Genomic DNA, 20,825 nt, shown 5'->3' with positions numbered 1-20,825 from the left:
TTTTCTTGGCCTTTTACTTTTGAAAGATGGAAAGTGAAGATTCCACCCATTTCAACAACTCTTTGGGACAAGATCCCACAGCCCCTGGTCTAGGTGTTTCCAAGAACTTGCCTGTCCCCTCAGAACTGGAGGAACCAATTAACCTCTCCGTGAAAAAACCCACTGTGGTCTCAGTGGTCAACACATCCGTGGCTCTGCAGCAGTACCAGAACCTAAAAGGTGAGGCTCACATGAGCAACCTGCTCTCCTGCTGGCCACAAACCTGAGCAGATGGGCTCAGCATTTCCGGGGGGAGGTGGAGGTAGCAGCCAGGCTCTGGGGCAGAGGGAGCAGTGTTCCTCTCTCAGGCTAACTTTGCTTCTCTCCTCCAGACTGACTTATTGATTCCTGTTCTGTTTCCCTCGCTGTGGCCATGGCTGGTTCAGGCACGGCTAAGACTTAGCCTCCTTGTAACATTCCCCATGCAAACTGTTCTGGGGGTCTGAGTTATGGGTAGGGGGTAACTGGTAGAGGGTAACCAGAAGAATGCACCCCAGAAGGGCTAGCCGTGGCAGATTATTTTAAGGAAAAAAACATGTCTGACTTTGGAGTCAGATAGATCTAAGTTAGAAAACCAGCCATGGAAAGACTGTCACCACTATGAAGGATTACAGTGTATGTAACTATTGTATGAGGGGTGTGTGGCCAAAGGTATGAGTGGCAGATAGGAGTGTGGGTGACAGGGTATGTTGTCATAAATATGTCACAGGTATTTGTCTTTTGCCTCAGAGTATGAGAATGCTGAACAAGGAGCCCTAGAGATGGATACAAAAGAGAACCAGAATATCAGGTAACAGATTCTTGGCCCAACCTTTTCCTCCCACCCCTCAGGTTCTGGTCCTGGGAGGCTGGCACAGGAAGTAAGCATCTTTGATGACTTCACTAGAAGCAGATGTTTGCCTGCAACTGTTTTATTCAAGCCCTAGACCACATGTGTCAAACACAAGGCCCGCGGGCCAAATCCAGCCCGCCAGGCCTTGCAATGTGGCCCACACCGCGCTGTCATCACTGCACTCCGCTGTCAGTTTATGACATTGTCAGTTTATGACTGTTCAGTAAACCATTCGGCCCGCGATTTAGGCTGGATTTTAGATTTTGGACCCTTCTCTGATTGAGTTCGACACCCCTACCCTAGACCTTCAAGTGGCGTCTGTGTGGGCGGGAGTCTGGAATTGTGGAAGGATGTTGTGGCTCCTGCACCGTGAGGCTTGCGCTCTGTGTGCAGTCATCCCTCTTCATAGATCCCTTTCTAGGACCAAAGGTTTCCCAGAGGCTGATAGGGTCTGGCCAGGCAGAGCTGGGCAGGAGGGCAAAATATGGGTCTGCCGAGGGTTGGACGGAGATCTTTTTAAAACATTAAATATATTTTTTATTGATTTCAGAGAGGAAGGGAGAGGGAGAGACAGAAACATCAATGATGAGAGAGAATCATTGATCGACTGCCTCCTGCATACTGGCCTGGCACGGGGGGGATTTTGAGCAGCAGTTTAGTTGTGGGATCCTGGATGGGCCCTATTTAGAGGTTGGGACCACAGGAAATTCCCACTGAGATCCAGGGTGCCTCTCTTGCCATAGATCCCACAATAGTGAGCCCAAGATTCCCTATGTGCGGCTAGAGCGACTCAAGATCCATGCTACCTCCTCGGGAGAGATGCCTGTGTTTAAGTTGAAGCCACAGGAGAATGATCACGATGGGAGCTTCCTGTTGATCATCGAGTGTGGCAACGAGTCCTCCAGCATGTCCATTAAGGTACCACTTTGCTCTGCGTTAGCCTTGAACCTCTTTTCTCTTTGCTACTGGCAGGATTCTGGCTCTGGCTCTGTCCTGCATCTCTGAGTGGGGCTTCAGCTTGGCCAGACTTTGTTCCTTGCTGTAGTGGCCTGTGAGATGCACATTAGGAGTGAGCTGCCAGCAGTCATGGGGCTTGGCTGGCTCATGGTCTTGGAATAAGTCAGTGTTCAGGGATTGTCAACCCCTCCCCTCCTTCTCTCCCTCAACAACCTACTGGTACAGCATCAGACTCACTTCTTTTCCAAGGTCAGTCAGCACACCCTGCCTGATGCCAGCCAGGCCCCAAGTCTGGGAGGAAGGAAGGTCACTGTCACATCTCTGGCTGAGCAGCAGTCACCGGAGGTGGAGGGGGCATCTCCTGAAGAACACAGACTTGCTCCTCGAGCTCCCGGAGCCAAGAAAGGGCCGCCAGCGCCAATGGAGAATGAGGACTTCTGTGCTGTGTGCCTCAATGGGGGCGAGTTGCTGTGCTGTGACCGCTGCCCCAAAGTGTACCACCTTTCCTGCCACTTGCCAGCCTTGCTCAGCTTCCCAGGGTGAGTCATGCCAATCCAGGGCTGTCACCTGGCTGGCAGGGGTGGGGTGGGTGCGGGGGAGGTCTTCCAAGGATGATTATTTCAGGCCTGGCCCTCAGAGCTCCCTCTGGTGGGCTTTCCTCCTCTCTGAGCCTGCATGAATGAGTTAGTGATCCTGTAGCTGTGTTCCTTCTGCACACAGAAAAGTGGGTGGTTGAAACTCAGGTGGCTTCCTTTCCCTTTCTGTTCCCAGCTTTCCCCTGCACACAGATTGTCCCTATACTCCCGTCTCTGCCCTGCATTCACTAAATCCCAAGTTACTGAATTTCTCTCAAGCTTTTTGGCTAGGAAGCCACCCCTTCTCCCCTCCCGCCACACACACCTGACTTGGGGCACAAGGACAGGGGAGGGAGCTCTGGGCAACGTGCTGATGTCTAATTGGCCTCGCCTGTCTCTGCAGGGGAGAGTGGGTGTGTACCTTGTGCCGCAGCCTGACCCAGCCCGAGATGGAGTATGACTGTGAGAATGCCCGCTACAACCAGCCTGGGATCCGGGCCCCGCCTGGCCTGAGCGTATTTGACCAGAAGGTAGGGCATGGTCTCTCGGAAAAGGTGCCATGCCTGCAGCAGCCTCCCTGTGCCAACAGGGGCTGAGGCCTTTCTGAGGGGATGAGAGGCTTCTCCTGGTACCTCTCTTTGGGGCTATGCCTTGCAGCTTGATCCATTGGGAGTTGCTATGATTTTCCTTCTGCGCACTGTTTTCTTCTGGCCTGGGAGGCCGAACTAGTATGATGGCTCATATCCTGTGGAGCAGAGCCAACCCCATTAGAGTTATCAGGGTCACTATCTTTAGTTCTTACTGAGGTGGGACCAGAACAAAGTAACACTGTGGCCAATTCTGATCTCTGCAGAAGTGTGAGAAGCTGGTACTGTCCTTGTGCTGCAATAGCCTCAGCCTGCCTTTCCACGAACCCGTCAGCCCTCTGGTAAGGAAGGCCTTGCCTGCCACTGTGCTCTCTGCTTAGAGGGTTCTGGGGGGAGAGGGGGAAGATCACAATGGTTCCCATGTGGGCTCAGAGCACAACCACTAGCAGTGGATGGTCCAGGAGACCAGGGGGCCATGGCCAATACAGCCCCTCCCACCCCAACTGCTGCTACTACAAACCTGACTTGACAAGTAGAACATTCCTCCTCTTCCCTTTCTCTTTGTCTTCCTTCCCCACACTATTCTCCTTGCTGACTTTCTCTTTCTTATGTTCTTTCACTTCTTCTCCAACTCATTCTCCATCTTTTCTTTTTTCATATCTTCACTTTTCTCTTCCTGCTTTGCCTTCTCCGCCAGGCCCGGCATTACTACCAGATTATCAAGAGGCCCATGGACCTGTCAATCATCCGGAGGAGGCTGCAGAAGAAGGATCCAGCTCACTATACCACCCCGGAGGAGGTGGTGTCAGACGTGCGCCTCATGTTCTGGAACTGTGCTAAGTTCAATTATGTACGTCTTGCCTGTTTGACCTCTCCCCTATTTCCCAGGGACCCCGAGATTGTCATGGCTAGGTGGCGTATCCAGTTGGTCCTGGGCTGCCATGAGGACTTGGGAGTAGACCTCTGGGGGCCTGCTGTGGTAGTTATTGTTTAAAAACTCTCTCCCACATGTGGGCCTCAGCATGGGCTCGGAGGGGTGGTCACGGTGCCTGGGCACCTGTGGGTAACTGTCAGGGTCATTTCTGTTTTAAGAACTGATACCAAACTGGTTATTCTGAGTCCTGAGGAGAAAACCATAAATTTCCAGACATCCAAGAGATCCAACTAGGCTTTATGGTCTCTGTATAGCTCTGGAGAGGCCTGGGAGAGATGGGCTGGTGGAAAGAGGCTAGCCCATCACTGCTCTTGTCCCTCCCCGCCCCAGCCTGATTCTGAGGTTGCAGAGGCTGGCCGCTGCCTGGAAGTATTCTTTGAAGGCTGGTTGAAGGAGATCTACCCAGGGAAACAGTTCGCCCTGCCGAGGCAGGAAGACTCTGACTCCGAGGAGGTGTCTAGTGAGAGTGGGTTTGCCACTCCGCAGGGCTTCCCCTGGCCCCACCACATGCAGGAGGGCATCCAACCCAAGAGGCGGCGGCGACACCTGGTAAATAGTTGCTGCCAGCTGGCAGGCAGGTGGGTGGGTGGGTGACTTGGGCAGGCACGGGGCACCTGGGCAACATGTATAAGAGCAACCTAGAGTGAAGCTGCTCGGGTGACACAGGAGCGTGGTGACAGTGAACCCTCACTTCCAATCCCTTAGCCTAAGAGGAAGGCAGGGCAACGCAGGGCTCATCAACTCCAAATATTCCCGAGGTTCAAATTCCAGAGAGGTAGATGCACTTCCTCAGGGTCACTCAGTAAACTGACGGCAGAATCGAGGTCTGCTGACTCCCAGCTCAGTGCTGGTTATTTTAAACTATCATGCCCATAAGAAGACAAGTGTCTGGTCTCAGAGCCTGTTTTCAACTTGGGTGGGCCTCAACTTTGGGAGAAAGGAAAGGAAGGGATCTTTTCAGGACCTTGGCGTGGAGAAGGAAGGAGAGGTGTTGCTTGCAGCAAAGAGAGCACCTCTGACCTTGTGGCTGGCCCCATCTGCGCAGACATGAAATATCAATTTAAAACTATTTAATTCCACCAAAATGTACTGCCTGCCTACTGTGCAGCCTCCCCCAGTTGTTTGTGGTACTTGGCACACAATGTTTAGTGGCTTCAGTGAGTTTTGCTGTTGTATTCCGAGAGTAGGGAAAAAACCTTGGTCTGGCAAATCCCAATCTGGACATTTATAGCCTTTTCACATGAATAAATCCTACATTTGGCCCTTCTAATCCCAGATTTTTTTTTTTTTTTCCCCAGGAGAATGAAAGATCAAAAAGAATGTCTTTCCGCCTGGCCAACAGCATCTCCCAGGTGTAGATCTGGCAGGAGACAGAACTCTGGCAGATGGTGCCGCATCCTGTTGACCGCCCCCCACCATTCAGCTCATTCTCTTTAGATTGTGGATGTGAGACAAGTCTTGTCGAGCTGGTGTAGTGCCCTTCTTTGCCATTTGCATCTTACAGCATTTATTTGGGAGCCATAGTGCATCCACTACAGAGAAGATTTCAGTAATAAACTGCAAAGAGGGAGGTGTTCCCTATTACCAGAACAACCTGATGTATAGGGTAATGTGACAAGACCAAGCCTGCTCAGGCTTGGGGGGACAAACTTTCCTCACCTTTCAGGGCAGGGCTCAGGAGCAGTGTGTATAGCTGAACTCCTCTTGGGCTCAGAAGAGGGTAAAGAAGGGAGAAGTTCTGACATATGACAGGCCTGTGATCCCTGGTCCAGCACAGCCAAAGACTGTCACTGTTTGCCTTTGGACAGAGGCACCAGCCCTGGACAGGGTAATGGAGGCTTCTAGAGGCCAGAGGTCTCAATTGGTGCCTGTTCGGGTTCTAACGGTTTTCAGGGTATTTGTTTTCAGGGTATTTGCCCTTCCTGATGTTGATAGGTGCTGTGCACGTGCTCTGGGGGGTATGGCATTCTTGATGGGGCTGGTGGCTGTGTAGGGACCACTTGCATCTTTAGGTTCAGATTTCACTGAGCTTTAGAAGATGCCAACTTCAGAGCTAGCTCTCTATGCTGCTCACTTTGGGCTCAGAGCTCTTCTTTGGTGTCAGAACCTGCCTTCCTAGAGATGATGGTTGGTGGCTACCCCTTCATCATCTCCATTTTGAGGTTTGGATCCCAAGTTCTGCTTGGGAATCTGTGAGGCAGCTGCTTCAAGTACAGAGTTTCCTAGCAAGGAGAGTGGCCCACAACCAGCTCACTCTGTTGGGCCTCTCCTCTTGCTCAGAGATCCTAGTCCTCAACCTGTCCATGTTTACAGAGCCAAAGATCAGAAGTGAGTCCTCTGACTTGCCTGCTCTCGGGGCTGTCCATGTCCCAGAAACAGCCAAGTCTACACTGGCAGCTCTTTTTGTTGTTGTTGTTGTTGTTGGCAGTCGAAGAAGGCCAACGTGACTGGCAGGAACCAGACCTAAGCATTCACGGTGAAGTTCTGTCTAGAATGGAGAAGGGGAAGCTGAGAGGCAAAAATCCAGTACCCTTCAGTGACCCTGAACCCACTTCAGGACTTGACTTCTCCTTGAGAGCAGAGAGAAGAGTTCTAAGAAGCTACGGGAACAGGAACAGAGCTCCAAGCAGCATCTCAGATGGACCTTCATGGTCCATTCAGGGTGTTTGGGAGGAAGAGGCACAGGCAGATGCTGGGGGTCAGGCCGCCTCGCCAGCAAAGGCTTGCTCAGGAAAGAACCTATTGCTGATGTTGTGGGAGCTGTGGGCCTGGCCCTTCAGTGGCCTCTAGAGACAGTTCTCCTTGGTCCTGTCATGGTTTGGCTCATTTCAGAGGGTCTTAGGTCATAGTTTTATTTTACTAAGAGATACAGTTTAAGGAAGTTCTTGTTTGTAGGGTCTTTGTTGACAGGAACATTTTGATCAGAGAAAACATTTCGCCTCTCCTTGTGAGTTGGTACTGCTCATTTCCTTCTCCACCCAGGCTGGAGGACCATCTTCACTTCACAGCAAACCATGCCCATTGACTTGCCACTCTTTCACCAGCACTTGCCAAGCTCTCCTAAGCAGGTGGGCTTCCATGTCCTGTTCTCCAGTTTGGTGTACCTAAGTCTACTCCAGTAGCCAGGCAGTCTCTGGACTTAGCCCTCTGCTCTTTGAGGCTCACATGATTTTCCGGTTTGGGCTTTGGCCACTTCCCTTTCAATTTTTGAATCTTTTCCTCCGTTTGGTTGGCTTGGCAAGGTTCCCTCTGTAATTACCTCACTAATTTCTGTTCTTGGCAATTTTTCCTGTGTGTGGCCCACATTCCCATCTCCCCTGAGAGAGCTTCATGGTGCTTTGCGTTGGGCAGCCAGGTGAAGGCTGTGACTGGCTCAAACTCGATTTAAGATCCTTCCTAGGACCAGTTAGAGACCTCACATATGAAGCAGAAATGCCTGGTTAGATGCTTTGCTTTCTGTCTATCAATGAAGCTTCCATCTTGGGTATAGCATGATGGGCCCAGGGATCAGCCTGCTGGGCCGGGGGATCTCAGTATTGTAGTAGAGAGCCACATATTCCCTTCTGATTACAGATATCCTACATGCTGAGATGCTCCCTTTAGGCTCCTGACCTGGGAAGGGCAATAGGTAGGGTGCTCTTCCCTTCATGGGTTCAAGGCCCTGGCCCACCATCCCGTCCCTGCACTGCTTACCTGAAAGTACTGTTCTTTCTCTGGCTTTTCCTGTGTGCTTATTACCAATGTTGTGAGTCCTGGTTATGCTTTGTTTTTGCATGCAGAAAACAGATCATGACTTTTTAGAAAAGCAGTTTTTTAAAAAGCTGCTAGCTGAGTGATTGACTTCAGTGGCTCTTTGCGAACATTTGAGAAAAATTCTGCTTTTGACTTGGTTCTACAATGGCCCCATTTTTAAGTCAGTCACGTGCATTGGCTCTTGACCAAGTCAGGAATTGGAGATACAGGGAGTTCTGGATTCTTATGGTACAAAATGCCATCCTACAGAAGAATGTGGACTTCTTGGTGTGTGCTGAGAAACAGGAGAGCTGAGTGGCTTCAGTTGATGTAAAAGGGATTTTAGTGCAAACTGGTGCAGGATGCACTTTCAGAGCACTGTTCTAGAATTCAGGTAGGTTGGTCCTGCCTGACTTCTGGCAGTTGCCAACTACACCCTCTGCAGGTGTCCCGAGTGGCAGTCACCAGACACTCTCTAGCCTTTGCTGTACGCAGGCCCTGCCATGAACCTCAGCACACTCCAGCTCCCTGTACCCATTTCTGGCAACAGGCCCTTGCCTCGCTCCTAAGACCAAGGCCCTTTCTTGTTTGTTCCTGGGCTCTGCTCTGTTTGCTCTCAGTCCATGGTATCACCTGTAGTCTTCTTTTCTGAACTCCTGAACTGAGACTTTATTCCTTTTGGATCACCACAGCTGTGCTTCCTCTCCCCCCACTCCCTCGCTGCTATTTATTTAAATTGCCTGTTTCTTTAGCCGTTTCCATGACCTCAGTTGTGCTCCCAGCTTTTCAGCCTTCTCCTGGAGTTCTTCCTCTCCCCAGCTTGAACCTGTGGCCCATCATTGATATTTTTATCAGCATCCTGAAATTTCTCATCCCCTCCTTTTGGTGAAACCTCTCCATTTGCAGCATCAACCTATTTTTTTGCTCCCTCTCCCTGGGCTGGTAAACATGGTATAATAATATACCAATCAGTACTGAGATTTAACATTATTATTCTGCTTTCAATTCATGCCATTCATCTTTGCTCTCAGCCAATGATTGACTTCTTTGCCCAGTGCACAGGAGAGAGGCCTGAAAGCAAGAATGTCCTTGACTCCTCATTTCTCACCTCCTCCCTTCTCTGTATCTCTGTCCCTCCTCTTGCTCCTGTTTGGTGCTCTAATTCTTGAATCCTGCTCTGTGTCCCCCAAAACTTTGCTCTATTTCTTGTCCCACTGTTCCCCTTTCCAGCGTCTTCAACCTCCCTTTCCATGGTTACCTCCACATCGCCTCCCCAAGATTAAAAACAATTTCTTAAGAGTCTGTTGCTCCTTACACTTTTCTCTTGTCAGCCTCATTTCTTTTAAAAAGAATATTTTTCACTGATTCTTCTCAGTCACTCTTCATCCTCTAGTTTTTCATAAAAGTCACCAGTGACCACCCAGTTGCCAAATTAAAAAAGAAAACAAAAAATTGTTGAACTCTGTATAGCATTTCACACCACTCACCACTTCCTCATTGAAATATCCTCTTCACTTGGCTTTTATGATACCACAAGTCTGGATTCTCCTCTTACCTCTCAGCCACACAGGCGGAGCCTCCCTTGGGACACATCTGTAAACTTTCTTTGGTCTCTCTTCTCCAGGAGTTGGGTAGGCAGGAGGAAGCCCAGTTGCTCCTGCTTCCCAGCTGCTCTGCTCCCTTCCCTCTGTGTCAGCCTCTTTTCTTTAGCCTGTTTCCCCCCCTGGACTCAGTTGTCCTCATGTCAAGCATGTTTATGAGCTGTGCCAGGAGGATAGCATCTGTGAGTCCTTCCATCTATCTCTTCCTATACAGCAGAGACAGATTTTAGCCATGTTTGCTAAGAAGTCCATCTAAATCAGCCTAAGAGTGTGGATTGGGTGAGTTCCTCCTGGGCCTTGTCTTAGAAGTGGCCATTGGAGTCCAGAGTTTTGGTTGGGGGCATGAGGGAGGAATATTGTAAGGGGAAGTGTTACTGATCTTAAAAAGACCTATACATTCAAGAACAAATTAAAAAATAGCACTTTTCTTTACTAATAATTGTGTCCTGGAGTGTTTTTTTCAGTGAAGGTGGTAGAACATACTTCATGGTCTTCTTACCCCCGGACTCCAACATCATTATGAACACAAGGTAGGGAAGAATAAACTGGCGCACTATCTTTCCAGGAAAGAACTGAGTTCTCTGCTTCTTTTATTGTATGAACACAGCCTATTCTTCAAAATACAGGCAGCAAATCTGGGGTGAGCTTAGAGAAAACCACCATATGAATGCCCCCCTTCTAGGTGCTAAACATTTCATGAATGTGGTTTATATAGTGACTAGAGGCCCAGTACATGAAATTTGTGCATGGCAGTGGCTGGGGGAGGGTGTCCCCTTAGCCCAGCCTGCACCCTCTCCAATCCAGGACCCTCCAGGGGATGTCTGACTGCTGGTAGTCAGACATCCCTCTCACAATTTGGGACCACTGGCTCCTAACTGCTCTCCTGCCTGCCTGCCTGATTGCACCTAACTGCCTCCCCGCTGGCCTGGTCACCCCAGCTGCCACCCTGCAGGCGTAGTTGCCCCTAACTGTCCCCACCCTGCTGGCCTGGTCACCCCCAACTGCCCATTTCCTCTCGCTTAGTAACCCCGTCACTCCCCCCTCTGCCAGCCTGGTCACCCCTCACTGCCTCCCTGCCAGCCTGGTCACCCTTCACTGCCCCCCTGCCAGTCTGGTTGCCCCCAACTGCCCCCCTGCAGGCCTGGTAGTCCTATGCAGCCTGCTGCTCTGTCATTTGGTTGCCCCTCACTAACCCCCCTGCCAGCCTGGTCACCCCACACAGCCTATTTGGTTGTCTGTTCAGTTGTTTTGGATGTGATGGTTGCTTAGCCTTTTGTATATATAGATGTTCCCCAGTTGCCTAGCCTTACCTCTCCTCTCTGCCACTTTACACTAGTGGTTTCTAGTTCTTTAGAGTAAGAACACTGTAATGAATACTTTTTTTTTTTTTTACATATTTTATTGATTTTTTTTTTTGCCCCCCTGTAATGAATACTTTTCATTCATTTCATTCTATTGAGGGGATTCCCCACCTCAGGAGTCTTGAGGAATAGAGCTCACTTTTCACAGAAACTAGATATATTAAAGTCTTGATTTCCCAGTATGCCTTGCAGCCAGGCTACAGGTCTAGTGGTAGTATTTTTTTTTTTTTTTTAAGTGGCACCACAGAGACTTCTCTGATGGTAGAGTTGAAGGCATCAAGGTGGTATTTCCAGGACAGCAGTAGCAGCAGAACAAGTTGTAACACCTGGTGCTTGATGGCATGATAGTTTCTTTGGCAGACCAATGAGCTCTTAGTTTAATTTTCTGGCCTTCCCAACAATTCTGTGAACTACCTAAAAAGTATTTCCATAAACTCATCATCTGCTTAAATTAGCCAGGATTGGTTTCTTTTTCTTGCAACTGAGCACCCTACTTGATGTAGAAATCTCAGAGACTCTGATAAAGTCACGGGCACATTCTCTGGGTTCCAGACCCACTTGTCCTGTGGTCTGTTGGACACATTCTTATGGGTGTCTCAATGTCACCTGAGACACTAACCATCCTCCAGGGCCCTTAATGCGTTCTTCATTGCATATTCCCTATCTCAGAGACCAGGGATGTGGGAAGGTGATATGCAAAGAGCCGAGGTTCGAGAAAACCCCAGGGTATTGCTTGCCGAATCCAGTGAAGTCAAACAGAGGACTGGCTGTGAAAAACACGGGTTTATTAGGACTTACGTGCATGCCAGTGGTGGCCAGCGGGTGAAGTTTACTGCCACAGTGGGGGTGGCCAGCCAGTAAAGTTTCCACAACCTAAGGTTTCCCAGTACAGGGTTTTGTAGAGCACAGAAAACAAAGCAAACAGGACATGCAGGATGATGGTGTGAAATCAAAACACAAGCTGTTTTTGTGCAATTGTTTACAGTCCAAGTTCACATCCAGGAGCAGTTTCTCCCTTGACTGAGGAGCTGGCCAGGCTCCCAAGGTCTCACAGACCACGTACAGGTGGCTTTCACCACATTCCACCGCGTGGGAGCAGGAGAGGGAGCTTTGGAAGCAGCCCCTGTTCCCACATACCCTACCGAAGGAAGTCGGGAATGCGGTGTCAGAGAAGTCTGTGTTTTAAGGAAGGATGATCAGTACTTTTAGTGCTTAAGCTGAGACCTAGAAATCATCGCTGACCCTCCACGCCTTCCCAGACTGGCCCAAGTACTGAAACTGTTCCCATGCCTGCTCTGAGCTTTCTGCTGCTCGGTCCTTCTCTAGGTTCCAGGACATATGGCCTCTTCACACCCCATTCCTCAGGTTGCAGGGCAAGCCACCGGGGTCAGCCCTCTCCCTAGAGCAAGCCCTGCCCTGGCAGGCAGTCTAAAGCAGACCTCCTCTTCCTGCACACGTGGCCTCTGAACTGTTTCATCCACCAGGCAGTAAAGGCAGAATATACAGGGCTGATTAAAAAAAAAAAGTTATTTTTTTAAAATATCAACACCTAATAATATCTATAAACTGTACCATCTGTTAAACACATTAATTATTAATTTTATGACAATTTTAGAAAATTTCTATTACACTTGAAAATAATAAGTAGGTTAGAGTTTTCAGGGGCATATAAAAATGAGACCTAAAAAATAAAAATTAAAAATGATAAAACCTAGCCCTGGCCAGTGTGGTTCAATTGGTTGGGCATCATCCTGTGCACCGAAAGGTTGCCATTTTCTTTTCTCAGTCAGGGCACATGCCTGGGTTCTGGGCCCAATCCCTGGTAGGGGGCATGCAGGAGGCTGCTGATTGATATTTTGCTTTCATGTGGGATATTTCTCCCTCTCTCCCTTCCTCCTCCTCCTCCTCCTCCTCCTCCTCTTTCTCCTCCTTCTCCCTTTCTCTCTAAAAATCGATAAAACAATCTAACAATCTTAAAAAAAATTATAACATCTTGATGTCCCTTTCTCTCCTGCAGGTGCGCCTGGATTGGGCTTAGGTGGGAAGGGCTTTGCTTACCTTTCACAGCTCTGCCCGAGCCAACAGCTCCAGTCCTCGCTGTAGCAGCTCACCTGCATAGCCCCCCTTTTCCCGGCATTCCTAAGAAGTTCAGCCATCCCACTCCTGTCCTGACTCCCTGCCCCTCCTATTCCCACAGGTCCCCACGTGGCTGAGAAAGCTGTAGGGCTGAGAAAGCTGTAGGGCAGTTCTCTAATTTTTGAACAATCCTCCATACTTGTTCTGCACAAAAAAAGGTGCTCAATTTGGGAAGTGTTGCCATCTTAATATCAACTCTTCCAATCCATGAGAGATTAATTTAGTTCTGGTGTGTGTGCACTAACCTGACCTCTAATTAGTTTTATCTGACAACAAGGCTGGGTCAGACAGTCATAGTTGATCAGACAAACAGAATTAATTGCCAAATGTTTATTTCATTTTGAGCCATGGGCATAAGGTACAGTTTTACCTTTGTCAAGGTAGGAGAATAGAACAATAGAAAGACGTGCATAAATTGGCAAATCTGCCAGTAATCAAAGACAGATTAGGAAAAAGTTACTTTTTGCATTACGGTATATACTTCTCAGACATGTCCCTGTTTAAAAAATCTTAATATGACACGTGATCTAAACATCTCTGAATTTATCTTATAGAACAGAAAAATTATGGGGTGGCTTTTTGTGATGTGGAGTCTCTTAAAAATCTTTTGAGTAACAGAGGTAAATTTTAATGAAAGCATAAGTCAACTGTTTCTGGACTTAAAAAAATGGAGGTCCATCCTCTCCCACCCCAAAATTTGATATTTTTACCAACAGGGTCCATGAACCCTGGCACAAACTGTACTAATTGCTTCTATGTTTGTTATATTGACAAGCCTCAATTCTTACCTCCCTTCCTTAACTGTCAAGCAACTTGATATTGCATTGTAACAATGACGTTACCATAGAGTATTTAAGTCAACAGCATATAACATGTGTTGCTGGTGGTGACATTAATATTACAGGAATAGAATGAGAGCGATTGCTGTGTTAATGACCCCTGAAATAGACTGAGTTCCCTTGTCAGTATCAAGAGTTTGTCATGTTGGTGGTCATGGTGTTGCAATCCATTATCTCACTGAGAATTGATGGCTTCACCTGTGGTAACTTGCCACAATATTTAATACTTGAGCCACTTGAAAACTTAAAAGAATGTTTTGTCTAAGGCTTTTACATCAAGAGTTCCCCAAGAAAATCCAGTTCCTCTGTGTACATATTTTAGGGAGTTGTGTTTTACTTCTTTGTGTACAGAAATCTCTCTGATTTCTCTTTACAAGTGTCAGTGATATCCTACCTAGCTACCTATTTATCTATCCATTGATATCTCACCATGTCCTATAATTAAAAAAAAATCTTCATTGAAGTACATGCTTTTATTTGAGAGAGAGAGAGAGAGAGAGAGAGAGAGAGAGAGAGAGAGAGAGGGAGGGAGGGAGAGAGGGGAAAGAAAAGAAGAGGGAGAGGGAGGGAGGAAGGAAGAGAGAACTGATCTGGGATTGAACCTGCAACCTGGTATGTGTCCTGACCAGGAACTGAACTGGCAACATTTAAGTGTATGGGATGACCCTCCAACCAGTGACCCCACTAGCCAGCCTCACCATATTCTACAAAATGTCCCTTCCTTTCTCCCTCCTTCCCCTTCTTTTCTTCTTCCTCTCTCTCTCTCCCTCCCTTTCTTTCATTCATTCTTTCATTTACTAATGCCATGATTTTTATTAAATATCTGCTAAGTGCCAGGCACTGGGGATAAGCAATAAACAAAATGGGTCCCTGTTGTCTTGGAGTTTAACTTCTGGTGAGGGAAGAAAGAAAATAAGATTGTTATCCAGACTGGTATGACTCAGTGATTGAGCATCGACCTAAGAACCAGGAGGTCATGGCTCAATTCACAGTCAGGGCACATGCCTGGATTGCGGGCTTGATCCCCAGTGTGGTGCATGCAGGAGGCAGCTGATCAGTGATTCTCTCCCATCATTGATGTTTCTATCTTTCCCTCTCCCTTCTTCTCTTAAATCAATATATATATATATATATATATATATATATATATATATATATAAATAAATAAAATGATTATTTTAGATGGTTTTAGGTGCTCTAGGACAACAAAGGAGGGTACTGCGATAGACTGTGGGGTGGGACTGCATTAGATGCAGTGATCAGGGAAGGCTTCTCTGAGGAGGTGACTAGTGAACTGAGATCTGAATAATGAAAAGGAACCGCCAGCCTTGTGCCTTACAGACAGGTGAAACAGTAAGTGCAAAGTATTTGAAGCAGTTTAAAATACACAATGAAAAACATACAAAAAGATAAAAGTAGAAACGAGGGAATATAGAACAGGAGAAAGTTGTAATACCTGTATACAAGCCACAGAGTTTGACAAAGTTATTAAAGTTTAGATGCAAATTTGGTTCTTCCTGGAAGCCAAGGTAAAAAGGGAAATGTGATGAATTTCATGGTTTGCTTTTTTCTTAAGGAAAAGAGGTGTCTGGTATTCAAGGGAAAAGGTATTTTTTCCGGCACTCAGGATTGAAATACATTTCTTACACGGACCTTCCTGTAAGGGACATAGAGTGATTATATTAGTCACTGAATTTAAAAAGCAGCAGTATAGTCAGGAGGTAATCTGTTATTGCAGCCATATAAAACCAATATAGTTAAATTCATTTTGGTTGCAATAACAGTAACTCAGCCGCTTGAACTAGCTTAAGCAAAGTAGGGCACTTTATTATAAAAGATTTGAGATATTACATGGAATTTAAAGGCAGGAATGCAGCTCATTTCAGGAAATACTATGATCAGGGATGGAGAGCAGCCAGAATTCTTTTTGTCTCTTCTTTCCTCTTTGTGAACCCTTCCTGTTCTTTTCACATTTCCCTGGGCAGATTGGCTTTCTGCATTTCTCCAGGCCACATGGTAGGAAAACGTGTCTGTGGACAGCGTCTGACTGTCTACGTTGCGATGATCTATGCTAATATGTTAGCTACTTCGAGAAAAATGGAAATCTCTCCTAATTCCATATTCCTGGGAGAGGAATATGATCGACTTTGTGTGAGTCAGGTACCTACTATTGGAGCAATTGACTGTAGCCTGGTGGTCTAGCTACCTTATCTGAGGATCCAGGGCTAGTTTGCAGGAAAAGCCTCCTAACTATACTTCTGTTTTTAAAATGCAACTCATAATTCATCCAGGAGTCAAAAAATCATGTAAAGGTGGAAACCAGCATGAAAAAGAGATAAAAAGTACTAGAATGCATAGCATGTAGGATGGATAATATTTTATAAAACTTGCTTCACTTATTAAATATCAATACATAGGTATATGTGTACTGGGTCATAATGTAAAACATTTATTTTCTTTTGGTGGGTTATGTCCAAAAGTTTGAAAAACCCTTGGCTGGGAAATCTGCTAGGATTCTACTACAGAGATGTAAATAAGCATCATTCTTAATTCCTCTAGTAAGTACAGAAGTTTTTATTTATATATTTATTTATTTTTTTATCACAATCTTTTGCCCAGCTGGTGTGGCTTAGTGGTTGAGCATCAACCCATGAACCAGTAGGTCACTGGTCAGGGCACATGCCAAGGGTTTCAGGCTCGATCCCCACTAGGCGTGCAGGAAGGGTCCAAGATTCTATTCCAGTCAAAGACGCACATTTGGTTGTGGGCTCGATCCCCAGTAGGGGGCGTGCAGGAGGCAGTCCATCAATGATTTGCTCTCATCATTGATATCGCTCTCTCCCCCTCTCCCTTCCTCTGAAATCAATTAAAAATATATATATTTAAAACCTAGTTGCGAGAAACTGCAGTTTTAGAGAATTGTTTGAAAAGCATGCAGATGACCCCTCATGTATGGTCTCTGGGTCAATGAATCCTAAACCTGGCTACATATCAGAGTCATCTGGGGAGTTCTGTTTTGCTTTATTTTGTGTTGAAAGGCAGATTAACAGCTAACACTCCCGGTAACTGATTACATAGATCCCATTAAATCATTTTAAAACGGTTTTCAAGCAAGTTTGATGCAAAGCCAGATCAAGAAGTGCCTTAGCGCACAGCGCGTGCACTCAAGCGGTTGGTTCTAGAGGTTTGGGAATTGCCATTTGGTCCGTCCAGAGCCTCTACAGCCCCTCGGTGGGGACAAACACCCTCCCTCCCAGGCTCCCCTCAACCCTGAGATCACGTTCCCGTCTTTTCAGGCTGGTTCTGAACCCATCGCCATGCAAGGTCCAACTGGCCGGGCGACCAGGCCTCGGGGCGCTGGGGGACAGTATTGGCCGGGCCATCACCTCCGTCCTGTGGTGTCCCTGCTGGGAAGTTTTAATTTCATGTAACACGGATGTCTCACTGCCCCAGAGACAGGTGTCTCAGGTCCGCCCCTATGAGGGGCTGCTTTCGGAGGTGCCGGCGGGCGCAGCCGGCACGCGGGCTCCCGGGAACGGCGGGGGAAGGAGCTTTGTCCTCGCGCGGCCCCCGTCCGCCCTCCTGCGGCCCCAAACTTGCTCCCGGTGCGGCATTCCGGACCCGGCAGCCGCCAGCGCCCAGCGTGCGCGCCCGCCCGACGCCGCCCCCTGGCCGCCGGGTGAGTGGCCGCCGCGGGCCGCGCAGGGCGGGCTCCGCGGGAAGGGGAGCGGGTCCCGGGCGCAGGTCCCGGGCGCAGGCGGACGCGGCGGTTGCCATGGCAACGCGCGGGCAAACGGGCCGCCGGGCCTGCAGCCGCGGGGTGGGCCGGCCGCCCCGCCGCCGAGGGAGGCGGCCGAGGTCCCCGCCGGGCGTCCGCCGCGGCTGAGCCGTTGGGACCCCCATTCCCCCTGGGTCCCGTGTGCGGGGTGGTCCCTGGCCCTCCTGGTTCATCTCCACCTCTCACCTCCACTCCATCTTGACAACTGAACCTTTCTGAAAAGTTTAAAGCGAACTTATGATGGGGTAAGTGCCATTTGGGAAGAGTCACCCGCCTAAAAGTTCTGAAATTGCCTTTTTTTCTTGTCTGTCTTTTTAAATTTCCTCAGAAAATGGCAGCTCTTTCTTACAGCACTTAATCCAGCCCTGTTCCCTCAGGGGACGGGTAATGTAGGCACTCTGCCTCAGTTTCCTCACGTGTAAGTGCAGATAATTTCTCACAAAATTGTGGGCTTGAAGGAGTCCGCAGGTGAAACTCCTCTGTGGACAGTAAATGTAAAAACAATGGAGAGTTCCCTAGTAAGGGATTTGCATGCTGCAGGTGGTTGGGTCCTCCTGGTCTCACCTCACCAGCTTAAGGAGGACCTGCTCTTTCGGCCACCAAACAGCTCCAGCATCCAACCAGAAGACCGGGTGGTCATGCACTGGAGGAGGGCTCTGAGGATGGAAAGAAATGAGTTTTGAACCTAAGCTTTCTCTCCTTGTTCTATACACTCTTCCGAGTCCACGCTTCAGATTACAAACCGGTATGCAGATGCCCCATACATTTAAATTCCTGGCTCATGTCAATTTCTCCTGTTCCTGTCTCAACCAGTCATTCCATCATCTGTCAAGATTGTAAGCCAGAAGTCTTGAACTCATCCTTGACTCGTCTTGAACTCATCCTTGACTCCTGCCATTCATCATCAAGATCTATTCATTTTACTGGTATCTTCAACCTCAAATTCATTCACTTATTTCTGTCCCTACCACTATCACCTTAGACCAGTGATTTTCAACTGGTGTGAATTTTTAAAACATGAAATACCTGACTATTTAGTCAGGGGCACTGACCGCTTTTTCCTTAGATTGTCATATAAAAAAAAATAACAGCCAACACAATAATAGCCATCCAGTGTGAATGACTCTCATATCTATTTTTTTTTGACAGATCTGCAAAAAAGATAATATTTTTTTGTGTTGCAGAATTTTAGTAACTGGTTTATGTGTGCCATGTGATGAAAAAGGTAGAAAATCACTCATCTAGGATAGTGAATGGAAGCATTAGCACTTACTGCATCGTTTTTTAGTGGCTTCATAATAATCCACACTGTGGATGAACCATATTTTGCAATTTATTCGTTGTTGGGTATTTATATTTCAAGTACAAAAATGTCGAGATGAATGCCTTCATACTTAAATCTTTTGACTGGATTTTTGACTACTGAAGATCATTTCCTAAAGATGAAGTGACAAAGCTACAACGAGGCATCATCTCACACCTGCTGGAATAGCTACTACTAATAAATTAACAAACAACAGTGCTGGCGAGGATGTGGAGAAAAGGGAACCCTAGTACACTGCTGGTGGGAATGTTTTCCACTATGGAAAACAGTATAGAGTATCCTCAAAAAATTAAATATGGAATGACCCTTTGTCCCAACAATCCTACTTCTGGGAATATATTCTAAGAATCCCGAAACACCAGTCAGAATATATGCATCCTTATGTTCATAGCAGTGTTATTTACAAAAGTTAAGATCTGGAAAGAGCCCAAGTGCTAATCAGTAGATGAATGGATAAAAAAAGCTGTGGTGCATTTACACAATGAAATACTATGCAGCTATAAAAAAGGAGTTCTTACCCTTTGAGACAGCATGGATGGACCTGGAGACTATTATGATAAGTGAAATAAACTAGCCGGAGAAAGACAAACATCACATGATCTTATATGTGGAATCTAATGAGCAAAATAATACATGAACAAAATAGGTGGATGCATGGATGCATGGAACAGATTGACAGATCTCAGGGGGAAATGGGGTTGGGGGGGACAGGAAGAGATTAACCAAAGAACTTACATGCATATATGCATAGCCCATGGACACAGACAATAGTGAGGTAAAGGCCTGAGGTGGTGGGGAGAAACAGGGGACATCCATAATATTCTTAAAAAAGAAAAGTTATGGAATTCCTGGGGAAGAACCTAAAGGGTGAGGTTTTAGGCAAAATTGTCTGTAACACTTAACTTGATGTAATGAAAAAGAACCCCATCACCAGCTACATAAATGATGTTAAAACGAAAAAAATAAGTTTCCAAATTTTTCCACAAAAGAGACAGTAGAAAGTGCACTGGCGTTGGAACCAGGTGACAGAAGACCAGTCTGCTCATGTGTAAAATGAGGATATCTCAACCTATTTGACAGATTGTCATGAGACTTCTATGAGCTTATAATTGTGAAACAATTAAATATGATACTGTTATTTTAGTGACTTATTTAAAAAATGAAATTACAGGATCGAAGGGCATTGTGAATGTTCTTGAAACACATTGCCATCTTCAGAAAGATTATACTAGCTTACCATCCCACCATCACTTTTATGACACCTGTATGGGCATTATTAATTAAAAAAAATCTTTGTTAATATCACAGATAGAAATAGTACCTCCTTATTTTAACTCACATGCTTTATTATTAATGTATTTCAGCATAAAAAATTTTTGTTAGATATTAGATATTTCTCTTCTGTGAATTACCTGCATAAACTCCATGATGGTTTTTATATTGGAGTCTCATTTTTTTCACATCAGTTGCTTAATTGCTTGATTTCTGCCTCTCCCAGCCCAGGCGGGAGCAGTGTACTGGGCTTCGGCTGGAATTCATTGAATCAGGTATCCCTGGAACCCGGGGCGAGTTGTTACTTGCCTGCAGGCTACAGAGCCACGTAGAAAGTGTTTCTGTCTGTATCTTGGGGAAAATCTGAAATAAAGACCAGTATCTGCGTATCTGAATCTTCAGTCTAGCTGGATTTGGAAGAAAGAGGGTATCCAGGTAGGAGGCAAAGGACCAAGGCAGGGGAGGCAAGAGTGAACTCCTGAAACCTGACAGAAAGAAGCTGTACCTCTTTTTTTTTTTTTTTTTTGTAAGAACCTTGCACTTTTTCTGTATGAACAAGGAGGGGAACACGGGGAGGGGGGGAGGAGGGGGCGCTGACTTGGCCAGACACTGATTTGTGTGAATTCTTAATAGAGACAGGATATTAACCCTTGCTTATCATATGGGGGCATGTCCCCACAATTGCCTTTTCATTTAATTTATAATGCTTTTGATTTATAGAATTTAAAACAATTTTATGTTGTCTACCTATTAACATAATAGGTTATGTTGTTTTATATATAATATGTTGTCTGCCTATTAACCTTTTTATTTTTGATTCATTGCTTTTATGCTCAGAAACTTCTTTACATACTGAGA

General features: G+C 46.8%; 2 protein-coding genes across 3 annotated transcripts in view; both read left to right on the top strand.

Annotated features, from left to right (window-relative positions):
* Positions 1 to 9,713, top strand: part of TRIM66 (tripartite motif containing 66) — a 38,905-nt gene extending 29,192 nt beyond the window's left edge. For both annotated transcript variants that reach the window (XM_084893468.1, XM_084893467.1), the window contains 9 exons: positions 27 to 219; positions 769 to 829; positions 1,615 to 1,789; positions 2,078 to 2,367; positions 2,807 to 2,933; positions 3,257 to 3,331; positions 3,688 to 3,840; positions 4,255 to 4,473; positions 5,223 to 9,713. In XM_084893468.1, the coding sequence (XP_084749594.1) occupies positions 27 to 219; positions 769 to 829; positions 1,615 to 1,789; positions 2,078 to 2,367; positions 2,807 to 2,933; positions 3,257 to 3,331; positions 3,688 to 3,840; positions 4,255 to 4,473; positions 5,223 to 5,282 (1,353 nt within the window). In that variant the 3' untranslated portion in view covers positions 5,283 to 9,713. The remainder of the gene's footprint in view (positions 1 to 26; positions 220 to 768; positions 830 to 1,614; positions 1,790 to 2,077; positions 2,368 to 2,806; positions 2,934 to 3,256; positions 3,332 to 3,687; positions 3,841 to 4,254; positions 4,474 to 5,222) is intronic.
* A 7,609-nt stretch (positions 9,714 to 17,322) lies between these two features.
* STK33 (serine/threonine kinase 33) overlaps positions 17,323 to 20,825 on the top strand; it is a 116,183-nt gene continuing 112,680 nt past the window's right edge. The window contains exon 1 of the mRNA XM_084893486.1: positions 17,323 to 17,616. The gene's annotated coding sequence lies outside the window, so the exon portion shown is untranslated. The remainder of the gene's footprint in view (positions 17,617 to 20,825) is intronic.

Source organism: Pipistrellus hanaki (assembly GCF_964339955.1).
Source record: "Pipistrellus hanaki genome assembly, chromosome: 9".
NCBI lineage: Eukaryota > Metazoa > Chordata > Mammalia > Chiroptera > Vespertilionidae > Pipistrellus > Pipistrellus hanaki.
This window is presented reverse-complemented; position numbering and strand designations above follow the sequence as displayed.